Here is a 16,428-nt window from a genome sequence, read left to right on the forward strand (position 1 = left end):
AATGAATGCATACTGAAATCTGCCTTCTGTGGCACTGTGAACCCTTCTGTACTCCTTGGGGATGGCACTAGCACCCTCTGCTGTCACTTAGCAGCACAGAAGTCTGCTTAAAGCCCAGAGCCGCTACTGTACACAGGGAACTTCAGGGACAGCTTTCCAGATCCTTCACTGAAGACCAAACCATAAAATCTCACAATGATGTTCTGCAATGAACTCTGCACTTCAAAGCAGCTTATTTTCAAAGACAGTGATTGTGTCTGGAAATTATAATGATTTTTTTAATTTAATTTAATTATTTGCACTGATAAAACACCTAAAAGCTACACATGGACAACTGGAAGTCAAAGCCATTCTAATATGGCTACCAGCTTTCATAAAAGGATCATTAAATCACTGCTGTTTCAATGTTTCACTTAAAGCCCCAGTTTCTAAAGTCTTGTGATTACATGAGACTCAAGTTTTGATTTTTCCTCTGTATGTTTTTTGTCCTCTTGGTTGCAGAGAAAAACTTGAAAATATTCACTTCCAAAGTCCAGAAAGCAAGTGAACACCAAACGTAGTAGTACACGATTCTCATATGCTTTTTTTAAAGCAATCTCCAAATGTCTTAGAGCAGCTGGTTAGCAATACTGAAACACATTCAGAGGAGTGTCTACAAGGCTTTCTGAGACACAGGAGTGCTGGCCTTCAAGCCAAGTCACAAACTGTAGGAGCAGTAGCTCCAGAACAAAAGGAGGGCCATCAGCTCATATGACGGCTTTTTAAACTCCCACGGATAGATTTAGAAAAGCTCTCGAGTTTGTAACCACAGCTTCTGAGCCGCTGTGTTGATCAGTCCTAGGCCACACAGATTAAATTGTCTCAGAGTAAGATCTATGCAGTATATCCATACAGAATGTCTATTACGTCCAAGGCCTTATTTTTTATTCTCTCCTTAGTGAATGAGGAGAATTACTCTTATTTTCCCAGAAATTATATCACCATCACTGATAGCAGTGTTTAATAGTAAACCAAATACAGGAATGGAATACAAAAAGGGTTCCTTCAAGGCAAGATTTAAAAAAACATATATACATATCCAACATAAAAGGAACAATCAATATTAAAATCAAAAGCAACAAAGGAAAGAGATATTTTAGTATCATCTGCAGCACTTTAGGTGATGGATCACAGTCCACACTAACAGAAAGAGAAGAAAATTTGCAGAATATGGGAAAGCACATGTTTTACAGAGGGTCAGAGAGCTTGTGATGGGATGTCAGGTGTACAAAACTTCAGGAATCAAAGTTTAGTATGTTCCTTTACATTGCACTCATAAGTTTCAGAGAAATACAAATACTTTTGTCCTTTGCAAGAGAAGATATGCTTCTTAAAATAGAGAGAAACAAGTAGTAATATAGGCCTAGATTACCAAACTGATTGTGAAACCCTTAATCTTTCTGGTGTTAATATAGATAAACAGAATCTATAGCTTCATAGGACCTATATGAATAAGTTTTTGCCTACATAAAGAAGTTTCACAGTCTAGCTCCTAATTAATACTATGTTCAAATTTCAAGAGCTATATCTTTAAATTCAGGCCAGAATTATAAGATTGAAGTCCTGTTAATGAGCTGGTCTGAAACCAAAATTTTTCCTTTGTTGCTGAACTTATCAATATTCCTTAAACATACCCACCAACTTGCTAAAAACAGTTCATCAGCCAAGTCAGCCTTCAAAGTCTGCCTTGACTGTAAATAAAATCTACTTTATAAATGTGCAATGCTGCAAACAATGAAAAAGGACCAGTAAGTATCACTACCATTTAAATCACTACCATTATTTTCCAAATATCTTTTTCAAATGTCTGCTCCCCTCAAAGTCAATGGCAAAATTCCTGTCGATTCAGTGACCGCAAGGCTAGGCTCCGAAAGAATAATCCTTTCCCAGATGAACATTTTTATATAGATATTTAGTTTTTGGTTAAAAATTAATGAGGCAAGGAAGAAAGCAGATGACCTTTTCATCACTAACAGTAAATATACCTGTCTAAACACACAGCAACATGATCATTGACAGGAGTGGTGTTTGCTGCAAACAAAGATACCACCTTCTGGAATGCAATTATTTCCCATCCCTAACACACTCTTTAGGAGAGAGAACTGGTTGAAGAATTTCACACAAAAAATAATTGCCTTTTGCCATAATTAAAGAAAAGATTTATACACACACATACACACATATATGGCCCAAACTCAAATTATCCCAGATTTCCAAAGGTGTAACTAAGAGCAGAGTGTACCCTAGAGAGTGGTGATTTTCTAGTGTGTGGAAGAGAATAGGAGAAGGGTGCCTCTGGGCCATTCCAGCAGCCATCAGTGTACAAGGCCCAAGGCCCTAGGCCCTGACTTTACACCACTTGAAAAACAGAATCATTCCAATTCACATTGCTCCTTGGATCCTATAACTGTCACAAAAGAGATCCACGAACAGTCAGAAGCAAGATCAGGCTGCCCATCCCAGAGCATCAGATAGAGAAGTGTTATGACATCAATGCCCATGAGTCATGATGTGCCAGTGCAGAGCACTAAATCTATTTTACAGCACATATTTTCCTATCCAAAGCCAAATTTCACAAAATACTGTATGGTTTCTGGAAACTTTATAAATATATTTTGAAACAGAAACATTGAAAAAGCCTGAAGCATGTCTTCTTAGAACATTGGTGTCTTTTAGTCAAACATGTAAGTATATAACAAATTGATAAGGTATTTGGTAGTGGGAAATGCTCAGCTTCCTAATACTTTAGATTAAGCCATCAATGGTATTTCTTCATTGTGTATTTACACGTAACAGTATGGTCAGAAGTTCTAAGGTTCTTATTTCTCAAAAATGGTCACAGTAAAGAATGATTAAAAGGACCTAATGCAGCTATTGGCAATACAAAGAAGAAGGCTCAAGTCATTTGCTATTGTACAATCTGGGGCATTTCACTCCATGCTTTGGCTTTCTTCTTGGCCAAGGATAGCCATGGTGGTTCAGCAGGGTTGCATGATGTTATTGGCAAGTTAGAGGAGTGTCTTGTTTCCTTTTCAATAGCAGGAATCATAGATGCTTCCTGAGCAACAGCTCCAACTTGACCTGCCAACAAGAAGATATCCATCATTCATCAGAAGGCTAAACAGTTAAAACTCAATTTCTGCCAATAATTTGTCCCTCTCTTTCAAGCAATCATTCTATAGTCCAGAATGTCTGTGACTCAAAAGTCAGAGGAACTGCTAATTTGGTATGACTAGCACTAGTTGGTCCAGCTGCAACAATGGCTAGGACTAACTATTGCAACAGAAAAGTTGATTCTAAACTGTCAGTGAATAATCTGCCCTTAAAGGAATCTCCTCCTGAGGCCCAAGAGATGAGCAAGTATCCGATTTCTGATACATGAAGTAATTTCAAATTCTTCAAATGTGTGAAGATTATAGCTCCAGATATTCTTGCTATTCATATTCTAGGCTAATTTCTTTCTTTCTTTTCTCCTTTCCTCTCACACTTGGGGCTGCCACGACAGCACACAGCAAGGAGTTTCACAGGCTTATTCTGCTCTGTGAGTGCAAGAAGATCTAGAAATGAGACTCCTGAGCATGCAGGAAAATGAAAACTGAGTATCTGCAGGGTAAGGCTCACTATAGGGTTAAATTAACTGGTGTATGTCTTTCAGCATTGAGAAGTCTAAAGATTTATTTTTCAGTCTTTGCTGCCAGCGCAAATATTCTTATTCCAGCAACACTGTTAAGTACAAGGTCAAATCAATGCTTTATGTTCTTGGCTCTGTAAACCAAGAAGGTGGGATGCTTGTGGGGCTAGATGTTACTTTTCATGCAGCCTAACACAAGCCTGTCATCCTCAGAAAGGAAGGAGGAATGCAGATAACATTGCTGGCCTCTTCCACCCATCTTGCTTGAAGATTTTCAGGCTTGATGTCTTCAGACAGACTGCCTGCGATGGGGCTTTGCAGAATGCAGCTCTGAACAAATGCAGCTCTCATCTCTTGCAACACAGTTCACAAGTCGGTCTATGTTGTGCATCCTCTCTCCCTCCATTCCAACCCAGGTGGTATTATATCTCTATGTAATAAAGCCAGAGCCTGGGAAAAACCCAAACATTTTCTCATACCTGATTAATCTATGTGAGATATGTGGCAGACAAGATGAAGCTGCTGTGCTCCAGCACAAGAAGAGAGGCCACATGGCAACTTAAGCATTGTCAAGTTCATGAAATTAGATCCTGCTTGAATTTAAGTTAGTGAAAAACACCCATCAGCTTTGCTAGTCATACCCCTGGGCAAAGCCATAGAAGTTCCTACCTCCACTCAGGAGGTCTCTGGCTCATTGGTAGTTCTTTAAGGGCACAAGCTACACTTAGGACTACTGGAGAAACTATACTATCCAGTAAGAAAAGGCTGCAGCTCCCCATATGCAGTACGTTCTTCAGAACTGAACTTATTTCTTACTGAAAATCTGATTTTGGAAATGGATTTGCACACTTTGGGAGAATTTCTTCCTTGTAATTAGCAAAAGTGAGTCTCAAACCCTTCTGCATGTTTTCAACAGCTCAGGGTAAAACAAAACCCAAAAATGGTGGCACATGCAAATTTGAGGGAAGACAGGCTTTGTGACAAGCTTCCCCGTGCTTAGGGTGAAATGAGAGAAAAAGAAGAGACAAGCTAAGTTATAACATGGGTTGCTATGCAGCAATAACAAAACAGACACACTCAGTAAAGTAAGGATTTGATTTCTTGAAATTCTCTTCCAAACTTAGCTGACCTTGGGTTGTCTTTCCTCTTTCCACTGTGTGCATCACACACAAAACCTCAACTATACATCAAGGGAGAAAACTGCTGACAGTTCGCATGAACAAAAAAGATCCAAGTTAGTATCTCCTCTGGATAGTACACCTACATCCTTCTCATCACCAGCATCTTCACCTAGACAAATTTCTGTCCGCACTAATAGGAACAAAATCTGAGAGAAGAGTTTACATTTGGGATTCCTGCTTTCCTGTTCATGTGCTGACAGTGCTGAATGTTAGCTTAGCAATAGGGCATGATTTTCTGAGTAGCTGAAGAGAAGTGATATTCTTAAACATCAGCACTGGTCAGACCTGTTGGCAATATTCAAAGCGTGGAAGACTAGAATATCTCTATAAATTCTACCCCTGGAGGGGAGGAAACAGTCACTGGATGTCAGGAAATTAGGCCAGTTCTTGGGAAGAGGTGATACAGAAAAATTTTCAATGCTGCTGCAAGGCTCACAAGTGGTACGAGTTCTAGTAAATGAGTAGCAGTGCAAAGCCAAATGTCCCCGCAGTACACAACTCCACTTTGGATTTCCACTGGAGGCTACTTGGCCTCCAAGGTTTAGATGATTCAACACAGAGAAGTACAACTTGTTTGTGCCAGCCTTCCAAGGAAAAACTTCCTTCTAATCCAAGTAAAAATGTTGGCCTGTTTACTCTTCATCCCTCCCTTTGTGCTTGAAGCCATAATATGAAGCTGGCCTGTAACTAGAACTATTTAAAAAAATGTATTTTAATCACATACACACACACAGTTGGGCTGGCAGCTGATATTAGAATCTTTCTGGTGATGCACATCCTCAGCTGGTCAGCTATCTGTAGTAAGGGGAGAAGGTTTATTTCATAGGACCTGTAGGTTCAAAAAGGGATGAGACAATAAGTCTATAAACAGATACTACAGGGAGCAGGTAGGGATGTACACCCCCCCAACATGCCTAATGCAACAATTCTAGACACTGGTGGATTATAAGGAGAAAGGTCTGCAGAAAGTGATCAGAGGCAAGTGCTCTCTCTAGACAGCATCTCTAACTGCCAGTGTCAGAGACAGGAACCTGGATTAGATAAGCCACTGCTCTGACACAGTGGATCATTTCTAATGTTCTTAGGGAGCATCTGAAATCAATAGCTTTCAGCTAGCACAGTATGCTTTTACAGCTGAAGAACTGACTTATCTGTACCTGTTGGAGCATGTCTCTGAGGTTTGGCACCACACTGAGTACACAGGGCAGAATAAGCTACAGCACAGCAGTAGCCTTGGAAGAGGCACCTGAGTCACGATGTCTGAGTCACACTCTTACAGTCACAGAGAACAGGGCAGGAGAGGGACCATGCAGTCTGTCTGTTCACCTGAGGATGGAGCTTATCCCACCTGAATTATTCTTGAAGCATGTTTAACTAAACTCTTCTCAAAAACATCCAGTAATGAAAACTGCATGCCTTCCATAAGCAATCTGTGCTGCACTTCACCACCCTCACTGTTAGAAAGTTTTTCCTAATGTTTAAGCTAAACCACACTTAGACATTTTAAACCCACACCAGGCATAATGACTACTCTCTTCCTCTTTGCAGCAAATTAAGTCTTCTTCTCTAGACTAAATAACTCCACTCCCATCAGTACTTCCTGGCTGACTGCAGGTCTAGAAGACCTGACCTTTTTCGCTGCTTTCTTCTGGACAGTCTCCAACTTCAACTGCTCCCTGGAAAATACTCTTTAGTACTGACCTCTACCAATAGTAAATCACCATACTGTTTATATACTCCTTCATGAGCTGACAGTAGAGATAAAGTTCTTCATTCTCCTTCTCTGGCAAGCAAGCAAGGCAGTGCATTGCCTTATACGGAAACCACTGTCTGAACAGGCCTTCTGTAAAAAATATGCTGATTACCAAAAAGGCAGCAATCTGCCCCCCTGCTGCCCACCACCTTCACCACTTACTGGTGAAAACTGTAGCCACTATGTAAAGACATGGACCAAAGAGAATACCTGCTGCAGTGGACACACTGGTCTTCATTTGCAATTTCTTTTCCTGAGAGCTCAAGCTTGGAGGTGTGCTCTTCTTCAATATGTTCTCACTAGCTTGCTACAAGAGGGGGAAGAGGAGAAATGAATGCAAATGAGGAACCCATCAGCCACTTGCACTCAGAAAGTTTGCTCTCAGAGTCCTGGCAGCACGTTCAAAACTAACTGTACGAGTGCACCAAAATCCAGTAAAGGATGGCTGGGAACAGCCTGCAGGAGGGAGGGAGAGGGGGAGAAAGAAGACAGCTGTTATAAATACAGGGTTACTGTACATGCAAGTGGGTTATCCTCTCCATCTCACAGATGAGGAAACTGAAGGGCTTGCCCAAGCTGCACAAGAAATCTATGCAAAAGCCAATGGGAAGACCAAACTGTGGGTACACAGCCTCTGGGGCAGTGCATTGTATGCTGTCTGTAAGTCACCAATAGTGGGAAAGCTACTGAAACTCACAGCAGCTCTCAGGTTGCCTGAACACATGCTGGGCACCAGTCAAGCTCTGAGAAGGCTCGGCTCTGAACAGTGCAAGGGAACAGGTAGAAGGATCCAGCTCTGTTACTAACAATTGATTTGCACACCACAGTCATGTTTGTTAATTCCTTTGCATCAGCTGTCTGCTACAAAACACTTTAGAGCTCATCTGAAAATCTGTCTACGAGTAGTGCTAATAACCTGCCCAACATAAACATCATTTTGAGCAATTTGCGCAAATACCCAGGCAACCTGGTGCAGGATTCACATCCATGCAACATTAGTCTATACTCTACCTCCTCTCGATCCACTTTGGTCAAAGCTTTGTCTTCAGCTTTATGTTCTTTGGCAAGAGGGTGGCCCTGGAAACCCTTTTGTTTTAGTTTTGCCATGGAGACCCAGGCTGGTTCAGATGAAGCAGTTTCCAAATGTGGAGAGAAGATTTTTTCTATTAAAAAAAAAATCTGAAGTGAAGAAGGAATTTGGGTCAAGTCAGTCTAAAGCTAGTATTTTGTGTTTTAAATCCTTCAGCATCTGTAACATCCTTTGAACAGTGTGGAGATAAAATTACCTTCCCTGATGCTTCTGTCCTTGGCAATAACTGTTTTTCTGTTTATTCTGGAGTTTTTGACCTAACCATGCTCCCCTTTTAGTCAATGGCAGAACTCCCACTGAGACCACTGTGAACCAGGTTTTGCCTTTGAAGTAACATCCTTACATTGCAGATTAAGTGAGTATGATAATCATTATTTTTTCGTGTATGCAATAAAATACAGGCTGCCTTTTCACTTTTCAAGTATTTTAACCCAAATGATTGGAGAAAAAAAATACAATTCCTATTAAGTTTTCAGCTGTCACAATCTGAAAAAATAGCTACAAAACAGCAGCAAGTTTTAAAAAGTGACGTAAAAACTCTAGTTGTATGTAGGTCATTCCCAAAACATTTCAGATCCCCTCAAGCTATTATTCTGTGGTTATTCATGCTAGAATACACCACTCATTGAGATAAAACTAAGAATTTTCTTGACTGGTCAAATTATTAAGCCAATTAAATTACAGTGCTGATGAACTCAAGACTGAATTTCATCCCAGTTCAAGAGAGTTCCTATCTTTTCTTTGCCACTCTGTCACGGGTCTCAGAAGGCCACTGTTTTCTACAATGTTTGGATAAAAACAGAGTATAAATACCTGGAGGTTTACTGTCATTTTGCTTCTTTACCACTTCTTCAGATTTTGTTTTGGGAGGATTTTTGTCTTCTGGGAAATCAGATTTTTTAACAAATGATTTTGTGTTAACAGGAAGGGCTAGAGATGGCTTCCCAGGGCCAACTGATTTCTGATCCTCATTGACTGAAACAGAAGAAATGGTGGGAGCAGCTGAGGGGATTAGCTTTGGAACCTCCGCACGGCTTTCACTCTGGTACTTCAGTAATGAAGATGTTCTCCTTAGTCTGACCCCAAATGGGTTTTCAACATTTTTTACTTCATGGTCAGCCCACTCCGTGGAAGAATTCAACTGCAAGTCATTGTCCTTACTATCTCGATCAAATCTATTGGAGTTGTTTTTTGCAGACTCCTGTATGACAGCACCAAAATGCGTGCGCTCTTTTGTTATTCCTTCAAACAACTCTGGCCTTACAGGGGAGGTTGGGGAACTTCTGCTATAAGAATCTTCCTTTGAATTTGAACCCCCTGAGAGAGATCTTTGCCATGCTGGTGCAATAGTAAATCTAACTGGTTTAGCAGCAGCAGTCTTTAGTGGAGTTTTTATATTTTCTTCCAAAGATTGCCTCTCTCTCATTGTTTTTGTGTGAAAAGCTGTACTGCTTAACTGGTACTCTTTATTGTCATCACTAGAAGAGAAATTACTCTTCAAGCCAGACAAACTTGAGGAGGCAAGACATCCAACGGAAAGTTTTTCAAAGGTGTATGGGGTGCTGGTTTGTTGACTGCCTTCGTTACCCTTCAAAACAGGACAAGGTATTTCTGCTTTGAAACATACATCCAATTTACTGGGGGGCAGCATGCAATCTGCTTCCAAAACAGATGCAGCAGCATCTGTTTTTGTTTCTGCACTGCCTTTGGATGACTGAAATTCCATAATATCACAAGTTTCTTTATCATTTCTTGTTCCTGAACTGCTTTCAGGATTCAAAACAGCCACTGCCTTGATGTCAAAATAAAACCCTGAATTAGCTAGACCAACCTGTGAAATGTTCAGCGCAGGATCTGATACAGAGTGGATGGAGTGATTTTCACCAGCACCCAGGCAAGTTTCTACTTTGCCAGTACATGGTGGATCCTCCTTTTCCCAGTCTTTGTCCTTTTGGTCCACAGGTTTTGCTGACAACCCTTGTGCAACATCTGCCAATGTATTTTTAGCTCGTGTTTCCATGCCATTGCTAAACAAGTCACCTGTTAGTATGTCTGGTAACAAAACAGCTTCTGCTTTAATTTGTTGAGATTTTGGAAATGCAGACACTTCAGTATCGGTATTTTCCTGATGTAATTTCAATTCACCAGCAGATTCATCCAAAGTGTACGGCACCTCTGCCCTGTGATGTTCCTCCACATTTAGTGGAGAAGCTGCTTTATTCTGATGGTCCGTGTCTGGAAGGCATACATCCTCTTGCAACAAAGCACAGAAGTCTTCTGCCATAAGTGTGGAATTGTGAGAGTCAGGAGCAGCATCACTGGGTCTTGTTACAGCCGGTGTCTCCTTAGAATCATTTCCCCTTGCACCATATTCTGCCTGGGCTGATAAGCCTATATTAAATAAAAGAGAAGTGTGCACTTTAAGGTTACAGTTTAACAACCACCTATATCAGTAATTCCTTCTAGACAGTGTGGTCATTTAGCATGAGTTACCCCTATTTGGCAGCCATTACAAGGCTGTTAAAAGTGTATTTAGAAATGACCTGTCCAGCTGAGGAGACTAATACCTTGTAGATTGAATATATCTAAGCCTAGGAATGATTGAATGTTGCTGTCTGCTGAACTTGCATCAAATCAGTTGATCAGCTGTCTGCTGAACTGGTATCAAATCATTTTCAGGGCTGCTGAACTTCTGGACAGCTGAGATGTGTCCGCACACAGTAAGTCTGAAGAGTTTGTGGAACAGCCTAAAGGACTACTGTGGTACAGGTGATTTGTATGTGCAGAGTCAGACCAGCATCTCATCTGGGGAGTGGGTTTACTCTACCTCAACAATACAGTGTATGTACAGTGAATGTAACTCTTTCTAGGCACCTGGATCCAATGAGCTGCACAGATTTCTGGCTGGGAAATTCAGGATAGAAGTACAACAGCAAGTGACAGTCATAACTCACACCTTCAAGGGCACCTCAGGTCTGTGATATCTAGAATGGCATTTCTTGTTTTTTCATGGAACCTTACCTGAAGAACTGTACCTTTCAACACTGAACTCAATCTATGTTAAATGTATTGGGAATCACAGGTAGTACTGCACACATCTTATACAGATCTTTCCATCAGCTGATCTCGAAGCCCTTTGTGAATGAGCCTTAAATGCCCAGCTTCCAGATAGATGATATTTGTGTGCTCCATTTGTCACTCACTCCTCTGAAATAGCAAGAGTCCTCAGTGTCCAGCTGCTTCACATACAAATAGCAGGCACTAATCTCCTGGATTTGAGACCCTTAGTATCTTGGAGTACCAGGTCCCAAGTCTGCCTTAACAACAAAGCGCCAGCATTCCCACTATACTGTAGCATTACTCTATAATGCAATGCAAAAGATAAAAGTTTGCATGTCATTTTGGAGAAATTTCAGTTGTTCTTAAAATTTACAATTACAATTGTTTTACTACTGACAATCAGCTATTATTCAAATAATAAGTGAGAGAGGTAGCTGTGGAAGATACAGTAAATATACTAAAGTGAAATTACGCATGGAACAGATATAATGCTGAAGAGTTACATTTCTGAGTTTCAGTGAAGTCTGGCCCCAGTCAGTGAGATCTAGCTGCCTCTGTAGCACAAGAACTTCTGAAAATACTATCGTCACCTAATTTCTTTTTTAATGCTGCCCTCCGAGTTCACCATTCCGACACCACTGTGTTGACTGGAGCACATGACTTTTTCCTGCTTACACTTCAGCAGGCAGGATTGAGTTTATGATATAAAACCAAAAAGGTGCCTAGCTTTATAGCATTTTCACTGTCAGCCATACGTAGAAGAGTTCAAGCGATCAACTTAGTAATTCACAAGTCTGCATTACCTTCCCAATCACTTTTATGCTGGTCACTCTCAAGAAATTCTGTTGAATTTCGCTTCTTCTCAGAAGCTGCAGGAAGACATGCTTCATTTTCCAGCTGATCCACCTAATATGGTGCAATAAGATGTTCTAGTTAAAGAATTATGAAAAGAACTTGTATTTTATACACACACACACACACACGTTTATGAATACACAAAATATGTAGACATAAAATCCCCATACTAGAATTTACCAACACTGTGGGTAATGTGCTATTCCAATTAAGAACTTAGAAATCACCCATGTTTTAAAATGTCAAAGAAAGCCCACCGATCTCTCTTGAATTTCTGAAACATTCTGGGATTAATATATTTTGAGGAAATGAGCATGTTTTTAAGGCACAGCCCAAGTTACCTGGCTGCATAGAACAGAGCAAGCCAGACACACTATCATCAATTCTAGTATCTGTGATTGCCACTCCACAATTAGCTTTTCTCCTTCAGCACTATGGTTACATCAGCTGCAGCACAATGAATATCCAGCCCAAACTTTTAAGAAAGCCTCATTCTGTATTTCACTCATCCTGAGTTTTCCTCCCTTCCTTCCTCCCAAAGTGCAGGATTACATCCAGGGTACTTCTAATTCAAGGAAAGATTTTCATACAGAGGGGGACATACAACATAGAAGGGTTACCCCTTATTTCTGCTTGACACTCTCTTCCCTCTGGCAAACTCTGTTTCCACAGTGTACTTCTAAGAAGTGCTTCACCCTAATTTCTTTCTTCCAGAAGGCTCTTCATCCATTACCACTTAGATTTTCTCTCTTAGGCCCCCAAAGAGAGCACAAGTCTTCCTCCATTCACTACTTTAATTCATCTGAACAACAGATTCCCATATGGAGAGCTACATCACTTTCCAAGGCTTTTTGCTCTTTTCTTTGGTATACAAAATACTAAACTAAAACTAACCTGAAATTAGAAATAGGCTGAGGCTTTTTTAAACTGAAAACTGGCTTTTCAAACAACAGGAGTATTTTTACAAATGAAATGTCACCTAGAATTTTTTTGATCAATAATGAAAAAACAAAGTTGCGCTTTAACACATCTCTGGTGAAACTGAAGCAAGTTTTCTGGTTTGATGGAAATAAGGCTGTTTCCTCTCTTCCAAAAGAAGAAGCAAAAAAGTACAGAAACATGGAGAAGGAACAGAAGTGGACAAAGAAATATTTTTAATTAAAAAAAAAATCACATCCATTTCCTTCTGCACAGTGTTTCTTCTCCAAAAAAAGACTTACCTGGGTTTGCTGGTTCTTGCTAGCAAAGCCTTTCTGTTTCCGGGGGTTTATGGCAATCCTGTGCCTGGCTGCTGAGGTGTCCAGGCAGCCGAGGGGACTGGCAGGAATGGTGAAGTCAACAGGAAGGAAGCTGCGGCCTCTTGAGCCTGGGGCCCCTAAAACAGCAGAGGATGAAGGACTGATGGGCCTAGAGGAATCTCCAGAAGTTATCTGTAAAATAAAAACACATCACTATTCGTTTTGCTTGGCTTCCCCACACTTCTGAAATGGAAGCTTTTGCTAGCTCAATCCATTTCAAAAGCCTGAAACGGCTCTATTTCTCAATATAAAATCCTCACGTTTAACAGTCATGTCTAATGTCACCTCTGCAGAGCCTCCAACTCCATTTGGTGTGTTTAGCTGTAGGTTACACAGAAGAGGGAAATTCCTCTCCCCTAGTAACAGCCTCAGCTGTCCTTCCCAATTCTCATATGAAAAGTCATTTGCAATATATGTGTGCACCAGCAGGAGACACTGGTGCAGTTTTTGTAACTGCCTTTTCATCCTGATAATGAGACACATTGCAGGAATGAGTTATTAAAAAGCCACAAATGTAGGATGGGTATTTGCTCCTCATTAGTTCTAAGAAAGTTACCATAGCCACTTTGCTCTTTGAATACCAACTATCCTAGAAAATTCAAATGCTTCTCTCCAACAAGTAGCCTAGAATCATCTTTTAGACAAAGTGATGTGGCTCGCACCCTTATAGTCACACTGCTCTGAAGAATCAAACTGTTGTAGTCTTAGAATACTCTATCAAAATAAAGAATTGGCAGAAATGTTTGAAGAGAAATCCCTAAACGTGCAGTTTGACTGGTTTTGTTACTGGTTTGAAATGTAGACCAGATTTGCTGGAACATTTGCAAAATTACTCAGACCTATCAAACAAGCTTCATTCAACACAATATATTCACTATTTTTCATGGCTTTGGCCATGAAATATATTAGCTGTTCACAGCTGTTCAAATATGCTTTGTATTCAGATTTTGGCTTTGTTTAAGCTTAAGATGTAACACAGGGTTTAAAATATATACAAGCTGATGAAGTTTCAAAGATAACAAAAGTGTCTCCCCATCTGTTCTACAAAAATTGTCTAAGTACATCGCTTTGTGTTTAAGAAAACCAATAATTAATTTCCTTACACTCTATTCATTTTTTTAAGTTTCTAGATCATAAATAAATCACAACAGAATGCATTAGGCCAGATACAGATCTCTTTTTCACAGTATGTAATTTTTTCATGAGATGAATGAAGAGCATGTTTAATAAATAAGCTAACTATAATTCTACAAAACTAAGAATAAACTTGTAAGGATCACTAGAACTTACAGAAGTAACAACAGTGTTCCTTATCTCTATATATAGGTTCTTCTGATTTCCAATTTTAAAATAATAGTTATTTAATATAAAAAGTATCTAAAGACATATCTGAACTACTGTCATATACAGATGGCAAAATCAGCTGTTATGTTTGCTTGTATAACGGTACCCGATTTTGCAAGCTGTCTGAACTAGTACCACCTGCATGAACTGCGTTTCTGCTTTATATGTAGGTTTCATAGTTCCTGCTTATTTTAATCCTGCGAGACCATCCAGTCCTTTACAGCCTCTGGCTTTCATTAAAGCCTGGAGAGTTTAGGGTTTACACTACAGCATTGTATAGTGCATGTATACCAGCTGAAGATCTGCTTCTTGGTGATAGTAAATCTGTCATTAAAGGAACTTAAAGTAGAATTTTCCCTTAATTTCCCTTCTCTACTGAGGATTCAGGAAATTTTTCTCTCAGCACTAACCGAAAATCAGTATCTTCTCTCAAAGTCAGTGATGCAGAGACAAACTCTCCATCTTAGTGACTGAATATAAGATAAATTTGGGATTCGTTGATTATTGTGCAGTTACTAGAGTCTACACTGGAAAATGGTACAGCTAAGAGGGACATTTCGTAAAGTGAGTTTGTGCTAAGAAACTTTCTTCAGCCTCACACGATGAGGCTCTGCTTTGTTTTTAATCAATCTGTGCTGAAGATGCCAATACGGGAGTTAGATTTTGGTAAATGCTATCTGGTAAAGGTAGTGTAATGCTGGTTAGTGTCTCTGTAAAGTCACTTGGTGCTGTCTTTGAGTGACAGCCTCACATTTATCTTTCTATCACTCAGAAACTGTGTGTTTATAAATGTGGAAGGCACTGAGAAGTATTGAGTGACACATCAGGGCTTCTCAGACACAGCAGCAGCATGAAGCTCTTGGAAAACTCAGAGAAGCAGCACAGAAAAGACATCAAGTTACTATCATCTGCAGCCATATCAGTACAGTGGTAAAAAGTAAACCACTACACTGTGTGTAACTTATGATTAAATCCACTTTTTCATTTACTTAAACAGCATTGTTAAATAGAACAATTAGTGTCTATTTCTTGGAGCTCTTCACCATTTTCTTCATATTTTGGAATGAGGTTATTCAGTTTAACAACCCACATTCTGCTAGTTCGAATCCTGGTATTATACGAATAGTTACAAATGTTATTACAAAAATGATGATTATTTAGGATTTTTTTTTTAATCTTGGCAAGATTTCCACTAAGCCAATCTGCTGACTAAGAAAAATATTTGGGTAAAGGAAAAAATGTCATAGAGACTAGCCAGACTCCTAGTGAGTTGGGGAGAACAAGGAAGAGCTTTTAAGTAGGGGAATTCTATGCAACATGGAATAGAAAGAAATCTTCCTCCTGTCCTTCCTTTTCTTTCTTACAGAGGATGAGGACATAAGACAGAAAGAGCTCAAAGACTTCAGAACTGGGAAGAAAAGGGCTGCTTAATATTGTAAGGAACAACTAGTATACAGGTTTGGAAAATGGAATATTTCACTCAAAACATACAATAGGAGATGAGTTAATGATAAAATATGTATAAGGAAGTTATTAAAAATAATGGCAATGAAAGTTACCTAAATCACTTAGGCCTCTAGAGCTGTCTGACTAACTGTCTACTATAAGAAGGAATATACTACTATATCTTTCTACCCCAAAAGCAACTGAGCTAAGGATGACTGAGCAGGACCTCAGCCACAGGAAAACTGAGCTGGTCTTGCCCAAAGGCTGCTTTCTCACTTCTTAGAGACTGGCCAAAAGGCGAGGGAAGGAAAAGCCTTGTTAGGAGAGTAGTTGCTGCTAATAGTTTGACCCTCAGGATGTGGCCCCTGGTTATCAAGAGGGAATAACCTAGGTACCCTGCTACCTCTCATCTCTTTACTTGCAGGCTCCTCCCTGCTTCACAAAGGGTTAATTTGTCCTCTCTCTGGTGAGTTTCTCAGACAGGGAAGCTGTATGGAGGACAGTAAAGCTTGGACCAAGATGACCCACAGTTGTTCTGGACCCACAACATTTCCACTTCTCAGCTAAATGGCAGGTTAGATTGCTCATACAATGGCAAGTGCTACCCTTTGAGTTGAACCAGCTTTGTCAGAGTGGTGGCTGCCTTTGGCAGGGGCATTTGAGGTCCCCATTGGCAGAGCTGTGGTCTGATGAGTCTTTCAGATATTATATCAGTGTTGGAGAGAGGGGGC

At 40.1% G+C, this 16,428-nt stretch overlaps 1 protein-coding gene across 7 annotated transcripts in view; it reads right to left on the reverse strand.

Moving 5' to 3' along the window:
- Positions 1 to 985: 985 nt before the first annotated feature.
- KIAA1210 (KIAA1210 ortholog) overlaps positions 986 to 16,428 on the reverse strand; it is a 60,583-nt gene continuing 45,140 nt past the window's right edge. For all 7 annotated transcript variants that reach the window (XM_062584894.1, XM_062584895.1, XM_062584896.1 and 4 more), the window contains 6 exons: positions 12,830 to 13,039; positions 11,558 to 11,660; positions 8,508 to 10,085; positions 7,616 to 7,767; positions 6,815 to 6,911; positions 986 to 3,120 (listed from right to left, as the gene is read on the reverse strand). In XM_062584894.1, coding sequence (XP_062440878.1) covers positions 2,948 to 3,120; positions 6,815 to 6,911; positions 7,616 to 7,767; positions 8,508 to 10,085; positions 11,558 to 11,660; positions 12,830 to 13,039 — 2,313 coding nt within the window. In that variant the 3' untranslated portion in view covers positions 986 to 2,947. The remainder of the gene's footprint in view (positions 3,121 to 6,814; positions 6,912 to 7,615; positions 7,768 to 8,507; positions 10,086 to 11,557; positions 11,661 to 12,829; positions 13,040 to 16,428) is intronic.

The sequence above is a fragment of the Rhea pennata genome, chromosome 11, assembly GCF_028389875.1.
Source record: "Rhea pennata isolate bPtePen1 chromosome 11, bPtePen1.pri, whole genome shotgun sequence".
In the NCBI taxonomy this organism is placed as follows: Eukaryota; Metazoa; Chordata; class Aves; order Rheiformes; family Rheidae; genus Rhea; species Rhea pennata.